Below are 22,293 nucleotides of genomic sequence, written 5' to 3'. Positions count from 1 at the left end.
CTCTGGTTTCCACTTTTGGGTTCTGAAGCGCCGACGGGCATGATCTGGGGTTATCCCCATCCTGTATCTGGCCTTGGTTAGAAAAAGTTTATAGTCATTCATTTGGTGCTTAGGCATTTCAGCTGCCACCTCTGCTAAAGGTCCACTGAGCTGTGACCTCAATTCTACCATGTACTGGTCTTCGGGAATGCTGTACCCAAGACAGGCTCTTTCAAAATTTTCCAAGAAGGCCTCGGTGTCATCACCTGCCTTGTAGGTGGGAAATTTCCTGGGCTGTGGAGCAATATGTGGCGCCGGGTTGTTAGGGTTGGCTGGAGTCTGTTGCTTAGCCTTTTCTAATTCCATGGCCTGTTGGTGGGCTTCCCTCTGGAGTTCTATCTGTCTTCTGTGGGCTGCCTCTTCTTCTGCTTGCTTCCTTCTGTGGGCCACCTCTTCTTCTTCTAGTTTTCTTTTGTGTGCTGCCTCTTTGGCGGCCTCTTTGATCTGTTCTTCTCTTTCTTTCATCTCCATCTGTCGCCTGTGTTCAGCTTCTTTGATTTGTTCTTCGGCCGCAATTTTTGCCTTAGAAGTCATGATTCCTGTTTTCTTGTGTTGGGGTGCCCTCCGGTGTTTATCTTCTGAACTGCAGGTTCTCTGTTGCCTCCTGAAGTCTGCCTAGCAACAGTGCTTTTTTCCTTTTCTCTCTCTAGCTAATCTTCAATGTCAAGTAAACCTGAAAAACCACTTTATTTGCATTCATATAGTGCTGGTATGACTCTCAATGGGAGTGCTATTGTGTGACAAAAGACTGTTAATAGTCCTTAACGACTTCTGCTTAACATGCAAGCCACAAACTGCCAGAGAGAGCAGAAAAAAAAATTTCTCTCTGGTTCCCTTTTAAAACCAAACTGTTTCTCTCTCTGCTAAAAAGCCCTTAGCAGAGAAAAGAAAAATATAATATTCTACTGGCTTCTGGATTCTGTCTATATCCCACCGCTGCTACTCATGTAATAACCTTAGTCCCAGATTTGGACCTTAGCGTCCAAAATATGGGGGTTAGCATGAAAACCTCCAAGCTTAGTTACCAGCTTGGACCTGGTACCTGCTGCCACCACCCAAAAAATTAGAGTGTTTTGGGGCACTCTGGTCCCTCTGAAAAACCTTCCCTGGGGACCCCAAGACCCAAATCCCTTGAGTCTCACAACAAAGGGAAATAATCCTTTTTCCCTTCCCCCCTCCAGGTGCTCCTGGAGAGATACACAGACACAAGCTCTGTGAAACTCCAACAGAGTGAATCTCCCTCTCTGTTCCCAATCCTGGAAACAAAAAGTACTTTCCTATTCCCCCAGAGGGAATGCAAAAATCAGGCTAGCAATCCAACACACAGATTTCCCCTTGATTTCTTCCTCCCACCAATTCCCTGGTGAGTACAGACTCAATTTCCCTGAAGTAAAGAAAAACTCCAACAGGTCTTAAAAGAAAGCTTTATATAAAAAAGAAAGAAAAAATACAAATGGTCTCTCTGTATTAAGATGACACAATACAGGGCAATTTGCTTAAAAGAATATTGAATAAACAGCCTTATTCCAAAAGAATACAAATCAAAGCACTCCAGCACTTATATTCATGCAAATACCAAAGAAAAGAAAACCATAGAACTTACTATCTGATCTCTTTGTCCTTACACTTAGAAACAGAAGACTAGAAAGTAGAGCTACTTCTCCAAAGCTCAGAGAAGGCAGGCAGCCAGAAACAAAGACAAAAACACTCAGTTCCCTCCACCCAAAGTTGAAAAAATCCGGTTTCCTGATTGGTCCTCTGGTCAGGTGCTTCAGGTGAAAGAGACATTAACCCTTAGCTATCTGTTTATGACAGTAGGCTATCATGGATTTGTAGTAATAAATTCAGTATGGGAAACTTAGAAGAAAAATTGTCTTATTAAGGCATTAGGGCTGGTAGAAATAATTGGAAGAACAGTAATTCTATTTGGGTCCACATGAAAGAATGTACTGATGTCATGCTTCAGATCCTGCATTAGTCATCATTATCTTCTTTACTATTTTTTCCACAACTGCATCTGGCTCTTGCCTGGTTCTCTCCAGTGAATATGGAACAGATGGGATACTGCAAATTGCTAAGGCTTTTATGAATGAGTAGTTAATATATTGTAGTTAATCTGTGTCCTGTTGATTCATTCATTTATTTGATTATTTTTTCTCCACTAGAAGCCAAAATGATCCCACCCTCATGAAATATTTTGATGAACCACACTTGCTTAAATTCATATGGTGTCTATTACCTTCCAACTCCAACTGTTCTGTATCCAGCCATTTTCTAATAATAACTATAGGAGTTAAAGTAGAGTTTTCATGTTTTAGTTCATATTTTCTTTTGGGAGGATAAGGTTAAAGTCCAAAGAATTGTGCTTGGTCAGCATTGTATCACAGTCAGAGTAAATATTTAGATGAGAAATATATATTCATATACTTTTTCTTCTAGATAGTAGCCCTTTGTCCAAATAAACCAAGCCTCAGTCCCTGCCCCACCACTGCACATGAGCAAATGTGCACAGGTGATGCTTACGCAAACTCCAGATACCGAGTTTGGCTAGTGCAGAATGCAAGAACAGTGAGCTCACAATTCTGAGACAGTAAAGGCTCAAATGGTCAACATTTTCTATTCTCTTTACAGTCTTTTGTCTGAAGAACACAATATCTCAGTTTTAAAACCCAATACATCCTGTGTCCTAAGCACTTTTTTATAACTTTAATCTAGACTTGCCTCATATTCTAGTTGACAGAGATAGCTCTATACTTCATCCACAGGATAAGACTGAACAAAACTCTGCACTGCTCATCCAGGCACAACTTGCACTTACTTCAGTGGGTTCAATGCACGGTGTAGCCCACTTTAAAGAGGGAGTGGGGCAAAACGACTGGCCAATTGAAAATGGCATCTTGAGAGTTCAAAGCAAACAGCACATAATGCATTAGCTTAATAAATAAATGTCAACTATTGCAAGGCAATGAGCACCCTTGTCTTCATCAAGTTTTAGCATCTGGCCATAAATGAGCCTAAATTTTGACATTCTCACTGCAAACATTAGAATGGGTATGGGGGTTATTACAGGTAAGCAGTTCAGATAAAACAAAGCATGAAGCTAGAATTTCAGGTGAACCAACCCTGAGCCAGCCTAAGCTCTGAAAAAGGTTGGTACATATTTTAAAAAGTAGTATTTGGGCACTTCTGCATTTGCTGATTTCATGCATGACTGATTGAAGGATGAAGGATAAAGTCATCCTTGTGGGCAGGTGAAAGCCAACAGTACCAGAAGCCTTGACAATTTCCACTGACAATATTTTAATAAACACATAGAGCTACATGCATTAATTTTAAGAGCTATAAAATGTCAACTATCTGCTAGCAGTACAGGATTCTGCTAATTGATCTAATGCCACCAAAATTGGCATGTAACACTATCTCATAAATTCCTTAAGACAAGTTTTCAAAGAATGGTTTCCATTTTTTTCCTGTGCATAATGACAAGCGCAACTATTGCATAAATTAGGTAGGTAAAGCCATCAGATATCAAAACATCCAGTACCAACACCTGACTGTATGTGCAAAATGTGCATGTGCAAATTTAGAGGCCATGTTGAGGCTGATTGCAAATATCATCCTTGGTATAAAATAAATGTGACTTGGCCACTCAGAAAGTACTGTCTCCCAGTCAGACATTACAATTGCCAAACTAGTTACTGACCCCAAATAATTGCTGTTTGCTGGGAGACTGAATAATTTACAAGGGGATAGTAATTTGCAGTACAGAGTTTCATGGAAAGGATCTCCTGGGAAATCTTTTTGAAGAACTATGGCTATATGGAGCAATCCAAAAGCAAAATATTTGCTCTAGACTATATCTTTAGTGGATAAGCTTCTTGGCAGTTTTTTTTTAAACACTATACAAAGCCTGGGATAAACACAAGAGGAGCAGATCTCCACCCCAAATACCACAGATTGAACACTAGCTGTTTTCACATTTATTTGCAAATCATTTCCAGGAAGCTATTAATGACCATTTTAGCTTTCATTGCTGAAAGCCCTTGGGCTGGAGCAAGCTAACAAAAGTAATGGTTACTTTAAGAGTTTACCTCTCATTTTCTCTTAGGATCTCTTTTCCTTTCTTCCAAGTATAAGTAGGTCTTGGGGAAGCTTTTGGCTTACATTCTATGATTACTTCACCGCCCACTTTAACAAGAGTTAATCTTTTCAAGAGGGTTTTGGAAAAGTCCGGACCCAAAGCTGAAAAAGAAAAGTAGAAGAAGCTTATAATTCACTCTGGAAAGAACCAATCAGTTTTTTTTAACATTAGAATATTCTGGTGTATCCTCTCACCAATTTACATTTGTAACTTCTGTAATTAGCAGCATCAGGAGCTACACATACAGATTGATTAGGAAAATAGATACTTCTGTGCTTAAAAGCTTAATTTATTTGGAAGGATATACTTATTAGCAAAATGTATTGGTAATGAAACCTAAAGATCATGGACCAAATATTCAGCTGGTGTAAATCAGTAGAGCCCTAATAAAATCAATGGAACCTTGCTGATTTACACCACCTAGGGATCAGGCTCCCTTTATATAGTGCAATTTGGAGAAGCTCACATTAGAAATACTTATATGTGCAGTGGGTGTCATTCTTCCATGTTCATAACATAACATAGTGTGTGGTGATGATGAAAATATGCTAAGATGCCTAACAGTACACAGGAGATTACAGATCTCTTCCCCAGCACTGTGTGTACATAATACAACAGTATGCAGGGAGGTGATTGTTGCCATAATTATGGAATGAAACACATAATATAGGACAATAAATGCTGTGATTTGAAGAGGAGTCGAGTGACTCAGGGAATTTAGTGGGACATTTAGGTTTTCAGCTTTTTTTTTTATTATAACATAAATGTTTCTTGTTCGAACACTTTTTACTGTGGGTACAGTGATCAGCTTTAAACTGTCAGCATTTGCAAACAATTACTCCAGAGCGGTTTCTGAGATAGCACAATTTACTTTATACTTAGAATGCCGAATAAAAGTGATATCTCGGTTTCCATCATGTTGGAGCTCTTGGCAGATGTTGACATGCTAATAGTGTCTACAATTTAACGAGTCAGAAAAAGTAACATTTATATTCAAATAAGCTGCATAGTTTTGTATAGATACAAGAACCGATTCTCCTTTTACACTAGCGTAAATAAGCTAGAAGTACTATGAAGTCAGTGGAATTACATTTGTATAAAACCAATTTTAAGTCAAAATAAGCCCCATAGTATATAAATATGTTAATTGGGTTCAGAATCAAACTTAACACACATTGTGACAGTTAAAGGGTTTGATAAATATTTTTCAGCTGACCAAATACATCTTTATCTACTGTCCCAAACCCAAAATGAAGCTTTTTGATTGAACTTCGTGCTTGCACTTTCCCTCTCCGCCTCGATCTGTAAATCATCCCGGATTTTGGGAACAAAAATCTTGTTACACAGCAACATTTACTTCAGGCCTTCTTAAATACATCTGCACATTTTACAGATGCACCCATTTGCATGAACAATCGCCTACACAGGCATGTGCAAACAGAAGTGCCTGGAAATTTGGAAGATGCAAGGAAGCCTGCTGAAAGTTTGGTCCATTTCAGTAGACATTCAAGTTTTATTTAAAAAATATGTTTTATAATTCAAATCACAGGTGTGGAAAAAACAAACCAAACTAAAACAAAAAAACCACATTTTGTAGATGCCCCCTGAAGACTTCGTTCACAAACCCACAGACCTGGAACAATGATCAATTCTCTCCATGCTCACTGGATAGTTTGTCAGCTGTGGCTAACCGGGAAGGTTTGCGCAGTACAATGGAAAGTACTAGGACTTAAGACAGAATGTCAAGCCAAGAGTTTGTGACTTGAATTATATTTGAGCATACAGTACATTTTGTTTGCTAAAATGTCTTCAACAACTTCCAGAATTCAACTCAATTATGGAGTACATACTATATTTACTATAATTAACATGTATGCACAAATCCATGTTTAAAAAATGGCCAGCCCTATAAATGTGACACCTACAAACTGGGACAAATTAGAAAAGACCTCATCTGCCCTAGAACCGATAACACTAAATCTGCTACTTTTGTAACTACAAAAAAGTTACCTTTACATCTTACATGTCCTATCAGCTAAGATACGATGCAATATACTAATTCAATATGATTATTTTACATGGGTACTAATCATAGGAGAGCTCATTTCACAGTACATTTCATACAGTTCTACTTTTGAATACAATGCTTTGGCACCATGTTTGGCTTTTAAGAGTTATGACATTCATTTTGCATTCTATTTTCAAATCTATTGCTGTTGTTCCAATGCATGATTGCCCTCACAAACTCCCTTCTAAGATGCAGACCTTTCGTTTGCTTGTTTGTTTTGGCAAATAATTTCTGCTTGATAATACATCGAATTTGGCAGCCAAAATGCTTTGTGACAAAAATTAAAAACTTTTTCATGTTATGGCATATAATTCCAGAAGTGAGCCCAAAGATTTGGTTTGGGTCGGCAGTTTTGTGTTACCCCACCACTTCAGGAGAGTTTTAATTCACTGTTTATAGATCAAGCAGATGTTACACATAATGATCTAAAATCATGGCCGTAGTTTGGGGAGGACAAGGAAGGAGGTATTGCCCCTCCCTCAACTGCAAGCTCAGGTAGGCACGGATTTTGCACCCCCCTCATGCATAGTCCCATTGTCTGCACTGGTGCTGCCCCCCCAAATATAGAAGTCAAACTAGGTCTATGTCTAAAATGCTCCTGAAGCAGCAAGGTAGCACAAAACTGGAGAGTGGAAACCATGAGAGAATTCTTTTATCTCCAGTTTCTGTGAATCTGTGAGTCAACTAACATCTGGGCTGTCTTGTCTTTTATGTGTAATCATAGACAGATAGTTCCATTTTGGCATAGAGGAAAGTACATATGTTATATGAGAGATTATCAAAGTACCAGAAAAACAACAGTGGAGTCAAAAAAACCTTTCAAAATAGAAGACACACGGTGAGGACCTCTACATATTAATATACTATATATATCAGAGCTGGTCACATTGCTCTTTGAGAACAATATTAATTATCAATTTTCAAATAAAATGTGCCACTTTTTTTCTGTTGAAAAATAATTTGGAAATCAATTATTGAATAGATCAGTTACTTTTAAATGTTTACTGAACTGTTTAGACAACTCATTTTCAGAGTATGGTTTGCTTGTAAAGTGTTTGCATTGACTATTCATTTTTGTTACTCGTATACACGTGTTCTATGTATAGTAACGCGAGTCACACAGTACTATTGTTTTTCTCCCCGATGTATGAGATGGCTGTAACTTTTTAAACTGGAAAATAATGAACACTACATTTATTGCAGAATCATCATTCTTGTCATTTTCTGTGTGTGCGCGTGGGGGGGGGAAACACAGAGCCTACTATGATTTACATATAAGATATTGAATACTCAGCAACAAACTAAATATTGGTGAACAGGTAATATAACCCTAGGAATCACAGAAAATTGAACTCAGGTCTTGGATTTACCAATATATTTGTAAAGCAACTTTTTCGGTATTCTATTAGTTCTTCTATTTCATGCATTTATTTGGAACAAAGAACTGGTCTTAATATAGAAGAAGGATCAGTTCCTCAACAGCACAGTCATTGCAACCTTAATGTGAAGAAAGCAAATTTCGAATTAAACATATCTTTCTCTTGATCTGCAGGCTTTTAAGGCTAACTCTAAGGTCCTTGCTAGTTATGCATGGAGCAGTTCTCTTAGACTTGTTCTATGTTTGAGCTTGATGAAGATGGAAAACACTGTATGTAAAGACCCCAGGCACTCCTTGCTTATCCATTACAATTTTTGCAGAGGCCCTGATGAAATGGGGTGTAATACAGAATAGGACTGCCATCAGACAGGCAGAGTGTCGTACTAGCACAGGGATTTATTGAAGAGGCACACAGAATAGAGAAACAGGGATTTTGTTTGCTGCTTTAAGAGATGCTGACCTTGAAGAGTTGGGTTTTCTTAGAGGTGAAGGATCAGGGTAAAAGCCATCTAAAATCCATCCCAGTTTCCTGTGTGGATATGGGAAGCCATGGCACTATACACTTTCCTCTCTGTGTTCTCTAGGGGCTATTGTTAGGATCACCCACCAACTCCACAATATACCGGCCTAGAGCCTCAGCGGCAGCCAAACACTGGAAAAGTAAAAGTGACTTTCAGCCATGTTTCTGTACTCCTGATCTTAGGGCTGTTGTGAATTGGTCCAGTCCACAGGAATGAGAGAGCAGTCTCAGGGCTACTCTAAATAACATCAGCTGCCAATAGCTCCAAGAGGCCATTCTACCAGCCAGAGATTAGTAGAGAACAGGTAGGCCCTGGACCTGTCCCCTATACCAAGAGCTGCCTGAATGCAGGGAAGAATCTGGGTCTTTATCTCATGCTACGTTCTGCCTACCTTACAAGGCTCATTTGTATAACAGTTCTGAATAGCATCAGTGGGTTTATCTGGATTTCTTTTATACAGTAGGCAGCATGCCCAATAAATCTTATCGCTGTGAAGCCTAATTTGTTGAACACAATTGTACTTTCCTTGAGCAGCAAACTTCCAGATGAAAATGTTTTTTTCTATGTAGGCATCTCTCAGGTTGATAAAAGGATGACCTACATTGAAATGTGATGTGCAGAACACACCTCGTGCCTTGTTCTTAAGGACAAAGCAAACAATGGTACTGAACATTCTCTCTGAAAACTCCTAAAATTAGATTGTTTAAATCAGAAACTCTAGTTTACACTTGGAAATGCTGCCTGTAATCTGAGCTCTTTATTGGTTCCCTCTTTTCTCTCTGATGGAAAGAACTTTCCCAGCATTGTAAGGGAGCAAATTAGTTACTCGCAAACTTTTGCTGAAGGAAGGAAAGAAGGAAGGGCAGCTTTCTAATTCAGTGCAGGACTAGGAGTCTGGAGACATGAGCTCTATCCCTGGCTCTGACATACATTTCCTGGAAATCCCTTTAGTTTGATTCTGATCTCACACCAGTTTTATGCTGCCAATGAATACTATGGGGCTACTCCTGATTCTCACCAGAATAAGTGAGAGGAGAATCAGAATTAGTCTCTCTGTGCTTCAGCTTCCCCCTCTGCAGATAAGATAAGGAGACAAGATTTCTAGTTCAAAGTGATGGTCTGAGGCTCAGTCCAGGGATCCTTGTAAAACTGGTTGTCTCCTCATTATCTAAAACTCTTTTTATTTTATGGTATGAAGGGATAGCCAAAACTCCTGGTTTAATGGAATTTACAATATGCAACACCAATGATCAGCCTGGATATGCTCTAGTGCTACACAAATTGACCCTGATTTTCCTCTTGCTTACATCAATTTTACCAAGTGTAACTCTACTTCAGTAAGTTACTCTTAATGTACTCCAGTGCAATAGAGGCCAATATACCAGGCCCAAAGTGTTTGGCCTCAGAGTGCATAGCACTCTTTAAATTCCCATGTGTGGACTGACAATCACTTGACAAATGAGCTGCTCAGCACATACTCGTAGTAGACTGTTGCAAAAAAAAAAAATGCATACAATGAAACTCTCTTTTAGTGTAGGCATAGAACAATTGACTATAAGCAGACATATAGGAAGAACTGCAATTTTACTATTGCAATACATTGACACAATTTATAGCTGTCATTATGCTCACTAATATGGATATATAAGATGGGCATGACCCAATGAAGTCAGTCTGTCTCTTTCTGTCTTGGGGTTTTATACTGCTTTCCACATAAAATTAGTAGCAATAATGAAGTCCCTACGAGATGTTACAGAGTTTCTGGCACTTCCTTTTTTGCAGTGTCAAAACTCTGCTTAAGATAGAGGTCTTTTAGGGATTCAGGGGTTGAAGAGGGTGTCAGCGTTGTGAGTGTTACTCTTAGGATGAAAAGGCTATTCAAAGAGGAAAGTTTTGCAATGTTTCCTAAAGAGATTCAATTCAGACTCTGTATTAAACAGATAGATTTACTGAGTTCAACATGGATCAGGTCCCAACTGCACTATCACTGGTTCCCTCTGTCTTATTAAAAGGTTGATATAGGGGCTTATAAACACCAAGAGGTGTACGGTACACCACCAACTTTCCTTGTTCAGGTAACTGTATTAACAACCAGATTGATTGATATGGGGAATTCTTTATTCTGTGTATCTCCACCTGACTCAATAAATTTTTATTATATTTGTTTTCTTGGTGCTGGAGGTATACTGATGTACTCTTGGCAAAGACATTTAAGTTTCGCAACATTGGTATAGGTTACAAGAGATTTTTGGTTTTTAGGAAAGGAAACTCACCAATTACACTCAACTCCGCACTGGTGAAAATGACTCCATGTCTGTTTTCTGCTACACACTGATACATGCCTGCATCTGACAGATTCACATTTGTTATTGTAAGTGCTCCATGTTCTATCTGAATTCTGCCCTGTAGAACAACAAAATAAATAAGGAAACCCCACCTTAGAATTTATATGTTACAGCAGCTGTGTCATATCTTATATCACAGGGGACAAGAAAAAAATAGTAATATGAACAATTTACATGCTACAATCTATTTGTCTGTCAACTAAATTTATATCAGGTTAGACGTTAAATGGAAAAACCAATACCGTAGTTGGTAAATGCAATTTAAATTGGAGGACTCTCCCTTGAGTTCTCATTGATTTAATACCTAAACCATTCAGATTAATATCCCCTTCAAAGAGATAAACTCGAATCTAAAAATGCACTTCCGTTTTAAGGTAGTGTATCATGGTCAAATACATTCTTGAGAGCATTTAAAACAGTTGAGTTATTAGCCTGTAGCCATCTGAAGGTTAATAGGAATAGTAATCATCTTAGGTGATGCAGGGAGAAACATTTAAAATCAGCTGCATTTTACTGGGGGAAAAAATGTAGATGTTAATAATTTAATGATCCTTTACTTTATTTCTGCCACTAACTTGATTTAAGAACAAGACCATCTGCTAGTGACCAGCATGAAGTAAAATTAGCGTGTGGAACAAAAGAGCATGGTATCATTTGTCAGCCTAAGGATATGGAACTCATGTTATCAATTTTAATAAGTACAGCAAAATGTTCCCTCCCACCCTGGGAGTTCTGCCATTTTTTAAAAAATAAGGAATATAAAGAGCTATTGGCTTTCTACTTGGCTGCAGGGTGGCAATTTAATGTTTGTGCAATCTTTATTGGAACTTGATCAAATCTAGGCAGCCATGTCCTTTCACATTAAGTGGAGGGAGAAAAATGCAGGCTACCTTGATAACCCTTTAGTAATTTGCTTTAGTTTTGTTGTATAATTGAGACAATCCTGGGACTCAAAGTTGCCCTCTAGTGAGAGAAGGAGTGAGGCAGGGGGAGAGTGAGCTTTATCCCACATTTCTATGGATTGCTAATCTGTAGGCAGTTGTTCATGGCACTGCTAATGGCAGGTCAAGTCTCTGGTCGCCTGTACAGGAACAAATCTGAACAAGAGGAATTGGATTATTGTTTAGAGACTAGAGGAAATGCCAAAGTTTCATTAACATTTGAAGTTCAGCTGAAAACTATCAAATTAAAATCATTTTATGTCCCAACCCCCCACTGATTTTACTAGGGCCTCTCGACCATCAGATTAGTATCATGAATTACTCTTTCCACAGAGCTACAGATACTTGTAAAAGTATAATTGTTTCATGTAACCTGTTTTCCCTAATGTAAATCTCTTCTGAACCTGTACTGAAGCCTACCTCATCATTCTACAGAAAGAAAAGGACTATTTTTCTTTGATACAGGAACTCAATGTCATACAATGGCACTGACCCACGAGCGTAGAAAATATGCTCTAGCTTGAATTTTAAGGCTCCATCACTGTTTGAACTTCCATTTCAAAGGCAGTGAACTATACAGACATGTGAAAGCTGCCAAATTAGCAGAATCCATATAGAACATTCCACAAGAGACTACCTCATTCAAAGAACACAGGCATTAGATTTCAGAAATGTTCTTACCTGAGGCATCATTGGTTCACCATCCTTTAGCCAGCTGTATGAAGGCTTTGGTCTCCCATTTGCTTTACACTCCCAAAAGATATTTTCATCTATAGCTTTGTGCGCATCACTTATTTTCTGAATCCAGTTAGGTGGTGCTGCAAGGCAGAAAGTAATGAATAAAACCACATTTGTAAACAAGAGTCTATTTTCTAGATGCCAGCAAATCCCCCAAATAGCTTTCCTCAAAAAATCACATATTTAATACCATTGGATTTGCTTTGAGGATTTTTTTCCTGGGTGTCCATTTCTACTCTTTTTTGAAGTCCATGGGAACAGGATCAGGACCTAGTTTCCCAACTTTTATTTTTAATATAAAGTATTTAATAAAAAAAATCACATCTTCAGAAATAAAAAATACTTCAGCACATGAGAAGTGCCATTGAAATAAATGGGACTCCTGGCATGCCTGAAGTTAGTGCTTTCCTGATGTTTTCATGAACTGGGCCTAAGTGACTTGCTGGATCGCAGCTCTCAGTCAAAACCCTTTACGCTTTGGGATTCACATTCAAGCACTGTACTCAGTCATGCCTCTGTAATGGGCCTAAATTCAAATTTTGGATAGTTAGCATTTAGATTTAATTGCAGATTCTAATACCACATCTTGGCCTCTTGCTCATTTAGGGACAGGTCCTGCAAAACCTGAGCTACTCATGTGAATAAAGGATACATGTGTATAAAAAGGCATTTCATGTCAATAAGGGTTCAGAGGATTGGGACCTTAATATAATAGCTTTTAAAGTACTGACTTCACATACTTAATCTTCAAAAAGATCTCCATGAAAACTGGCATTTGTCATTCTCAGGTATCTGTATAAACCTTTTCCTAGTCTTGTGTCAGGTAGGTTTTCACACCCTGAGATTATCCATACTCAAAACAGAGAGCAAATTTCTGCTGTATCTCTCAAGTTTTGCTGGAAACCTTGAAAAAACACTGAGTTTATGTTAGTGCAAGTTTGTGTCTAGTTCACTGCATAAAATCCCAGTGACCCTTTCAAGCTTCAGGACTGTACTAAAATCAGATGTGTTTCAGGTTTTTCTTAAAGATAGATTTGCCCTACTTTAAATAACAAACACACCCTGAAAGAATTAAAAAAAAATATATATTACCAGCAGAGGTCTCCAAGAATCTGGATAATATTTTTCTATACTTTCCCTCGATAATCAGATAAAACAATTAGGATTTCTCAAACAAAAGACAACAGCTTTATAAATCCCATTTAGATTGAAATGAGGTTTGACAGAATAGATGAAAAAAACAAACTTGATAATAAACACAAAATGTTAAGTTGAATGGAAAGTTGACATCACTACACTTTAAATACTGCTGCGTCTGTCTTTATATGTTCCTGCTGATAGACCCAAGAAACCTCAAAGAGCTGGGATACTTTTTAAATGTTCTGTCTGGGGAATTAATCTCAACTGATGTTGCTGTTCATGACAGATATGCACCTAATTCCACATATGTCACATTGAATATTTCCCCTCCCACTGTGTCTATAAACAACACACTAAAGGGGAAAAATAACAGAATATGAAATACACCACAGAAATACTCAGCAGGGATTACAAAAGCAGAAAGGCAAACTTAATATGGTGAAACAATGTTAATGTAAAAGCAGCAAATTTCCACTACATGCACCCGACGAAGTGGGTATTCACCCACGAAAGCTCATGCTCCAATACGTTTATTAGTCTATAAGGTGCCACAGAACTTTTTGCCACTTTAACATATCCAGACTAACAAGGCTACCCCTCTGATACTTGAATGTTAATGTAGAATTTAAACAGACTTCACAACCGAAAATGGAGAGGTGGACAAGGTTTACTCCTCTCATCCTTTCCTACTGGTATGCTGAAGGCAGGGGCGGACAAAGTTTTTGGCCTGAGGGCCACATCAGGTTTCCGAAATTGTATAGAGGGCCAGTTAGGGGAGGCTGTGCCCCAAACATCCAGGTGCGGCCTGGCCCCCACCCCCTATCTGACCTCCCCCTGCTTCTCGCTCCATGATGGACCCCCCCGGGACCCCTGCCCCATCCAACCACCCCTTCTCCCTGACCTTCCCCAGAACCCCTTCCCCTGACTGCCCTCCACTGCCGCATCCAACCCCGCTCTCCTTCCTGACTGCCCTCCAGGACCCCTACTCCCATTCAACCCCCGTTTCCCACCCTCTGACCACCCCCGATCAACACCCTCTGCCCCTTGACCACACCCCAAACTCCCTTGCCCTCTATCCAACCCCCGCCCCCGCTCCCTGCCCCCTTACCATGCTGCCTGGAGCATCGGTGGAGCCGCGCTGCCCAGAGCACCAGAACATGCAGCCGTGCCACCTGGCCGGAGCCAGCCACACCATCATGCAGCACAGAGCACAGGGTCAGGCATCTTCGCCACCCAGTGCATTGCACTGGTGGCACAGTGAGCTGACGCTGCAGGGGAGGGGGAACAGCAAGGGAGGGGTCAGGGGCTAGCCTCTTGGGCCAGGAGCTCAGGTGCCGGATAGCAGGGTCCCACAAGCTGGATGTGGCCTGCGGGCTGTAGTTTGCCCACCTGTGACTTAAGGCTTGTTCAGAACACACATCCCAAGAGAGACATAAAAAGGGGAGGCCGTGAAACAGAGCAAGATGAGTGGCAACTGCCTAGCCCTGTACTGAATAAGACATGAAGTAGCGAGTTCCAGCATACATTCCTTCTTTCAGTGCAACAGGTTCCAAGATTTAATGCTATTTGCAAGTTACAGCTGACAGTACAATTTGTTTACATGGCTACTATTACTATTAGCATCTAACTCATAACTTTGAAGAAAGCCTTAGGATACTCTATGTTATAAAAGGTGCTTTATAAAGACCTCCTTTCTGTTTAGTTCATTTTCCATTTCCCAATAAAACAAGCTGCTCTTTTTAAAAAATAGACAAAGTATTCAAAAGCAGCTCCCACATTATGAAGAAATCTACATAATTTGTACAGTGTGCTCTGTGGCATCATTATATTGGAATGTCACATATAAATGTCTCAGGTGAAATGATAAGAACTCATTCTATAATAGGTAAGATTTTAGATTTTTCTTTTTCCTTTTGTGGCTATCTTACATTCCTTGCATAAGCAAAGACTTCACCCATGCAAATGGCAGATTTTTGCCTGTCCAGTCCTGGATTGAAGGACTGAGCCAGTGTTTATTAACTGGAAGGAGCAATCTGATCCCTACTTTTAGAACGTTCCAGTCTTTCTTTTATTCAGGTTACAAAATCTTAAATCCTAATGCAAGTGATTGCATCGAGACTCACACTTCTGATGCTGGAAATGATCCAAGCAGCTACAGAAGCTATTTATTTTAATCTCTTGTGCAGCACCTGTGAGGCACAGACTTGAAGCATAGTCCAGTGTTCATCCATTCTAGTTATGTGAACTGGTTAAACTTTTTATCCTAATGCTATTTATGATGCAGACAGCTATAGTGAAAGCTTAGTAGGTCAATAATAAATCTCGGTGACAACAGCAGGGCCCATTGTTTCACAGGAATGCAGTTCTTTGCTTCTCTTTGGGAGACATTCCTAATTAGGTCAAAGCAGCAAAGAATCCTGTGGCACCTTATAGACTAACAGACGTTTTGGAGCATGAGCTTTCGTGGGTGAATATCCACTTCATCAGATGCATGTAGTGGAAATTTCCAGGGGCAGGTGTATATATGCAGGCAAGCTAGAGATAAAGAGGTTAGTTCAATCAGGGAGGATGAGGCTCTGTTCTAGCAGTTGAGGTGTGAAAACCAAGGGAGGAGAAACTGGTTTTGTAATTGGCTAGCCATTCACAGTCTTTGTTTAATCCTGAGCTGATCGTGTCAAATTTGCAGATGAACTGAAGCTCAGCAGTTTCTCTTTGAAGTCTGGTCCTGAAGTTTTTTTGCTGCAGGATGGCCACCTTAAGGTCTGCTATAGTGTGGCCAGGGAGGTTGAAGTGTTCTCCTACAGGTTTTTGTATATTGCCATTCCTAATATCTGATTTGTGTCCGTTTATCCTTTTCTGTAGCGACTGTCCAGTTTGGCTGATGTACATACCAGAGGGGCATTGCTGGCATATGATGGCGTATATTACATTGGTGGACGTGCAGGTGAATGAACCGGTGATGGTGTGGCTGATCTGGTTAGGTCCTGTGATGGTGTCGCTGGTGTAGATATGTGGGCAGAGTTGGCATCGAGGTTTGTTGCGTGGATTGGTTCCTGAGCTAGAGTTCTTAGTTGAAAGTTCACTAATTAGGTCAAACTCTCCATTGAACCACTTGTTCTAGAGAATACAAGACATTCTCCTAATTTATTCTTATGTAAAACACCAGGGCTGGTTCATGAAATAGGTGTGTTTGAGCCACCAGCACCAGCTGCCATAATATAATGAAATTTTGACATACAAAGAAACAGTAAGGTGATACAAAGCTTCAAGCAGGCTAATTAAAAAAAAAACAGAATAAGGGTGTAAGGCCAGGTGTGCACTACAAACTTTTAACGCCATAGCTCGATAGGACTGGGGTGTGAAGGGGTGCAATTTGTGACTGACATGGCTGTGCTGGCAACAGTTTAAAAGCAGCTATATTGAAAAAACTGCTCCTTTGTTAGTTGAGCTTCTTCCAGACCCCTGAAAACTCCTGAAGGGAAAAGCTAGGCCATTAGAAATCACAAAACCAGCATGGAAGCTAATTTAAGAATTATATTAACGTCAAGAAATTGGGATATGTCACATCTATGAGAGAAAGGAAAAAAAGGCAAGAAAAACATACAAAAATGGTTGAATGGATGGATACGAGTATTCTTTAAAGAAAAGAAATCCATCTCAAGTGATGGAATCTCAGTCTCTGGCAGGTACAATGTAAAGTGGAGATTAAGGGACACATTTCCAAAGCCCTGCTCACCTTTGACCACATTCAGAGGTTTAAAGGCATAGTTTAGGGCATTTAGACAGCTAAGTGAGTAACTATACTCAGATTAGGGTTGCCAATTTGGTAATATTTAAAAACTGGACACTGCAGTAGGAGTGCGAGAACCTCCCTTGCCCTGCCTCTTCCCCCTGAGGCCTCACCCCTGCCCCGCCTCTTCCTCCAAGGCCCTGTCCCTGCCCGGACTCATCTCCCAAGGCTCCACTCCTATCCAGGCCTCTTTCCCCCTCCTTCCCCTCACTCGCTTTGTCCCCCCTACACCCCGTCCAGGTCAGAAGGGACTTGCCTGCTTTGCCGGAGTTGGGAGCTGCAGCTGCCTGACACAGGTAGAAGGAGGCCCTGGCACAGTAGGGGCTGGAGTAGGTGATGACCCAGAACCACCCTGCCTCCGCCATCCACGGTAACTGGACTCTGGGTGTTCTGTCAGTAGAGCTGACCAGACACTTTCAGGTCCCTTTTGGACCAGACTTTCTGGTCAAAATCCAGGCACCTGGCCACTCTAACCCAAATAAGTGCAAATATAGTCTGGCACTTATATGTCTAAATAGCCTAAGCTGTGTTGCAATTAATGCCCAAATTGCAAGTGCCAAAAAGGAGATGCAGCTAAGGCTGGACCCGAAATCCTGCACTAAAAGGGTTAAAAGCAAGTTTGAAGATGAAATAGACAAAACTAGCAAAGATGTGTCTGGAGCAAAAGAGCAACTAATATACATATTGTTAGATTCACAATTGCTGTATATAGACTTCAGTGGAGCTAAGGCAATTTATAGCAGCAGAGGACCTGGCCCAGGCTGTGTAATTCATCATTAACAGCAGATACTCTATTGAAGGGCTAGAAGACTGCCTATTGTTGTATCTATCCTTTATGAAGACGCTGAAAGTGAACCTGGGAAGCAGACCAGAGAGCCAAACACTAGGGCTAACTAAAACAGTTGAACAAAATAATTAACAATACAGCATTTTTTTGTTCTGAAGCATTTACACAGAGAATGATGTTTGCCCCCTGTGAGGGCCAATTAAGCACACATGTTATATTAGGAGAAAGAAGAACGTAGTCTGACTAATTCATACATCCCTAATCTGTTAGAATTCTTAGTGACCATGTGGAGGCAGGTGACAAGCTGTTTCCTTTTCTCTACTCTCAATAAAAAACAAATGATAATCCATTCATCTAACAAAGCTGTGCAACTTCGGCAGGTTTATTGGCTTGAATGCTGCATCCTCATCATCCTACCCTTCACCTGTTTGTGTCAGGAGAAAGTAACTCGTTCTGGGAAGGGATTGTCTTTTCTCTCTTTGTACAGCAGCAGAGCAATCCTGACTGGGGCATTTGGTCAATACTATAATATCACAGAAGTAGAAGAAGAAGAGCTTGAAGGAGTTAACAAAAGAACAGTTAAAAACAACTATTTAAATGGGTCTTTCCAATGTGCCTTACACTACATTTATCTATGTTGAATTTAATTTGACATTATGTTGCCTAGTTATACCAGCCTATTTCCTGTTTCATAAAACATTTTGTACAATTATGTATTTTCTTTTTTTGCCTTTTGTAATGGATCTGATGATCATGTGTTACAGACTCGGTAGACATTTATAAAGGGAAGCAGTATGCTTGAAGTTTTTGCTATTCACTCACTTATGCATCAGACTGCAGATACTGCAAGAGACTGTGGGAAGTTGGAAGGCCTTATGATCATCAGTCAAACTTATTTTTAACTAATAAACTATACTAAGTATCATACTGATCTCATTGTATTTTAGCTGAACGGTATTTTATTTCACCTCAAGTCTTTTTGGACTTTAAAAAAATAGCCTGTGATTTCAAGTCCCAGCCCTATAAAGACTTATTGAACCTGGTTCTCAGTACACCTCTCTGGCAGTGTAAAAGAGACCTAGAAGCAGGAATAGTATCATTTACATTTAAGGCTGCTTAACATTGCCAGAATGGTATAAAGTGGCCTTAGCATAAGTGAGAATCAGGCCTTCAGATTACAATAGGATTTCTCATGTGTGTAAAGAAAAGCATTCACATAATTCTTTGCAGGATCAGGGCCTGAATTGGAAGGTTATTTACTCTGAATGGACCGTCCCAATTAAGAATTTATTACAAAATAAATAAATAAATAAATGCAATTCATTACAGAAGAGTGCTGTTTCTTTTCTACTCTATTTTTAGAAATCATGATGCCTACCTTAATGTTTTACCCCATCGTTGTTTATCAGTGAAGTGCTCTGCAGGGAACACTATCTCAAGGGAGATATAAACTCAACAACTCCTTGAATGTCCCTTCAGCCTGACCCAGTTTTCTTGTTTAAAAATTTGTTTGGTGTGCTCATGTACTATAGAAATAGATAATATATAGAAATAAAGGAGTTTGTAGAAAGTATTCTCTATTGGAATTTCTGTTACTATTTGGTTAGTAGTGCCCTATTTTGTTTAGACATTTGAATACTTTATATGCTTTCTTTTTTTAAGGTTTCCAAAACTCAGCCTCCATCGCTCTAGCCAGTTTGACAGCAGAGTCAAGAAACTCAGACAGGAAGGATGGTTTTGGGAGTAAGGAACTATACTGGCACTCAGGAGAGTTGGGGTCACTTCCCAGTTTTGCCACCAACTTTCTGAACGACATTGGGCAAATCAATTAATCTCTCTGCTCCTCAGGTCCCCATCTGTATAATTAGGATAGTAAGGCTATGTCTACACTAGCACTTTTGTCGGTATAACTTTTGTCCCTCGGGGTGTGAAAAAAAACCCACTCCTCTAAGCAATGTAAGTTATAGCGACAGAAGAGCTGGAGTGAACAGCGTTATGTTGGTGGGAGACGCTCTCCCACTAGCATAGCTACTGTCGCTCATTAGGGACAGTTTAATTATGTCAATGGGAGAGCTCTCTCCCATTGGCATAGAGTGGCTAAAATGGGAGATCTTACAGCAGTACAACGGCATCAGTACAGCTATGCCACTGTGAGGTCTCTACCATAGACATAGCTTAAGACTCCCTTTGTCTGTCATGCACATTCACACCCCCAAACTTGCAAGCATTTATTTAAATTAACTTCACTTTATTCACATTGATGCTAATAGGTCTACATATGTGCTTAAGTAAAGGATATGCATAAGTGTTTGCAGGATCATGACTTTCATTTGTAAGTTCTTTGAGAAAGGGGCAGTCTATAAAGAACAGTTTCTTACCCTACAATAAGTGTGGTTATTCATGATGTCATTAGCATGGATTCCATTATAGGAATTTGGAGTCTTTTTACCATCAGGGTGACCTCTGTGCCCCAAGCCTCCCAGCGCTCCCATATGAGGGCATAAAGGGTGATGCAGGGCCCCCAGATCCCTCACAATCCAAAGCCCATGTCACTGAGAACACTGAAAAGTGGGATGGAGGGTGATCCTGGGATCTGCACTGACAACAATCTCTGTAACCCAAGCACCCGCCAGTGGCCAGAGGTCACTCTACAGCACCCTGCCTCAGCTTCCTACTCTCTTCGAGAGCCTTTAAAAACTCAATTTAAAGGTAGTTCAAACAATCCCCTCCTAGGATCCTATTTATTGAGTTCTCAGGTGCATACTGGCCCTCTGGGCCTCAAACCCAGTTCAGTATCAAAATAACACTTTCAAACATAAGACCACAAACTCACATACAGTCTTCATCCCACTTTCAGCTGGGACAAACCCAGTTCCCTGAGGGACTGCTTTTCTGCTTCTCTTGCAGCATCTCCTGCCTAGAAATTGTCCTCCTTCACAGGTCTTCCCAGCTGGGCCTTTGCAGTCCCTCCCCAGCTTGGACAGGGTCTCTCTCAGGCCTCTTTGCTTCAAGAGCTTTCTGCACTGTCTCCTGCTTCTTGAGCTTTCCCCTGCTGACTCAGGGACTTGCTGTTCCCTGCAGTGTGTACAAATATAGCCAGAGTTTCCTAGGGTTCCCACCTTCACTGCAACCTCCTGCTCCTTTTTGTACTGGAATTACCTGATTCCTCTCACGTGGAGATCATTCTGTAATGGAGGTTGGCTTATCCCCAGCCTCTCCAGCCCATGAGGTAAGCCACCCTGTTATAATCTCAAAGAACCACTGTAGGGTAACTGTTCTTTCTTCTGTGAGTACGTGTCAATGTGGTTCCCATTGTAGCTGACTGGCAAGCACTATCCACTCTAGACATTGACTTTAGGCTCTGAAATGCCTAATTCACTTTTGAAAATGGGATTTAGGCTCTTAAGTCACTTTGGGGTAAAATTTTCAAAAAACACGTCGTCTCATTAAAAGTCAATAAGGTTTAGGTGCTCCAGTGCTTACATCACTTTTTAAAAATCGGAAACGACACTTTTGAAAATTTATTTCACTTGCAAAAGGCCTTTTAAAGACATCATGTAACTTGTTTTACATGGGACTTGTAAAAGGGTGCATGGCAAAGCTAAGTGCATTTGCTCAGCTGGCATGCAGCACTGTAGTGGGGCCAGTTCACACTCGAACAGCTTACTGGGATGTCTGCCATGTGGAGAATGACATTTTGTTCTCAAAATGGTGTCCTCCACAAAACGCGACCTCAAACTACATGGAAGATGCAGAGCAAAATGGTGTCCACTGCACAACATGCATCTGAGGTCATACTGGTGGGGACATCCTCGCAGTTGTCCATTCAGGACTACATCACAGTGTGGAAGTAAAATTCAGAGATGAAAATGTGTTTTGCACCTTGAATAGTCATAGCTTCATAGATTGCAAGGCCAGAAGTGACCACTGTGATACCTAATCTGACCTCTGGCATAACATAGGCCATAGAACTTCCCCCAAATACTTCCCTTTGAACTAGAGTATCTGATTTTAAAAAAAACATTCAATCTTCATATTAAGATTGCCAGTGATAAAGCATCCACCATGACTCTGAGTAAATTGTTCCAATGGTTAATTACCCTCACTGTTAAAATATTACACCTTATTACTAGTTGGAAATTGTCTAACCTCAACTTCCAGACATCGGATTGTGCAATACCTTTGTCCGATAGACTGAAGAGCCCATTATCAAATATTTGCAGGTAATTATAAATATTTGATACTCACTCCCAACCTTACCTTTGTTAAGCTAAATAGATTCAGCTCCTTGAATCAAAGACTCAAACAGTAGTTTACTGTAGGTTTCCTCAAAGTTTTGTCCAGGGTGCTGTACTCCTCAGTATATACATTAATGACTTGGGTAATGGAGTGAAGAGTATGCTTA

General features: G+C 40.2%; 1 protein-coding gene across 3 annotated transcripts in view; it reads right to left on the bottom strand.

Moving 5' to 3' along the window:
* Positions 1 to 22,293, bottom strand: part of LOC127053147 (contactin-4) — a 369,811-nt gene that overhangs the window by 112,989 nt on the left and 234,529 nt on the right. For all 3 annotated transcript variants that reach the window (XM_050957313.1, XM_050957314.1, XM_050957315.1), the window contains exons 9-11: positions 12,115 to 12,251; positions 10,421 to 10,550; positions 4,131 to 4,281 (exon numbers count right to left, since the gene is read on the bottom strand). In XM_050957313.1, the coding sequence (XP_050813270.1) occupies positions 4,131 to 4,281; positions 10,421 to 10,550; positions 12,115 to 12,251 (418 nt within the window). The remainder of the gene's footprint in view (positions 1 to 4,130; positions 4,282 to 10,420; positions 10,551 to 12,114; positions 12,252 to 22,293) is intronic.

Source organism: Gopherus flavomarginatus, chromosome 6 (genome assembly GCF_025201925.1).
Source record: "Gopherus flavomarginatus isolate rGopFla2 chromosome 6, rGopFla2.mat.asm, whole genome shotgun sequence".
In the NCBI taxonomy this organism is placed as follows: Eukaryota; Metazoa; Chordata; order Testudines; family Testudinidae; genus Gopherus; species Gopherus flavomarginatus.
This window is presented reverse-complemented; position numbering and strand designations above follow the sequence as displayed.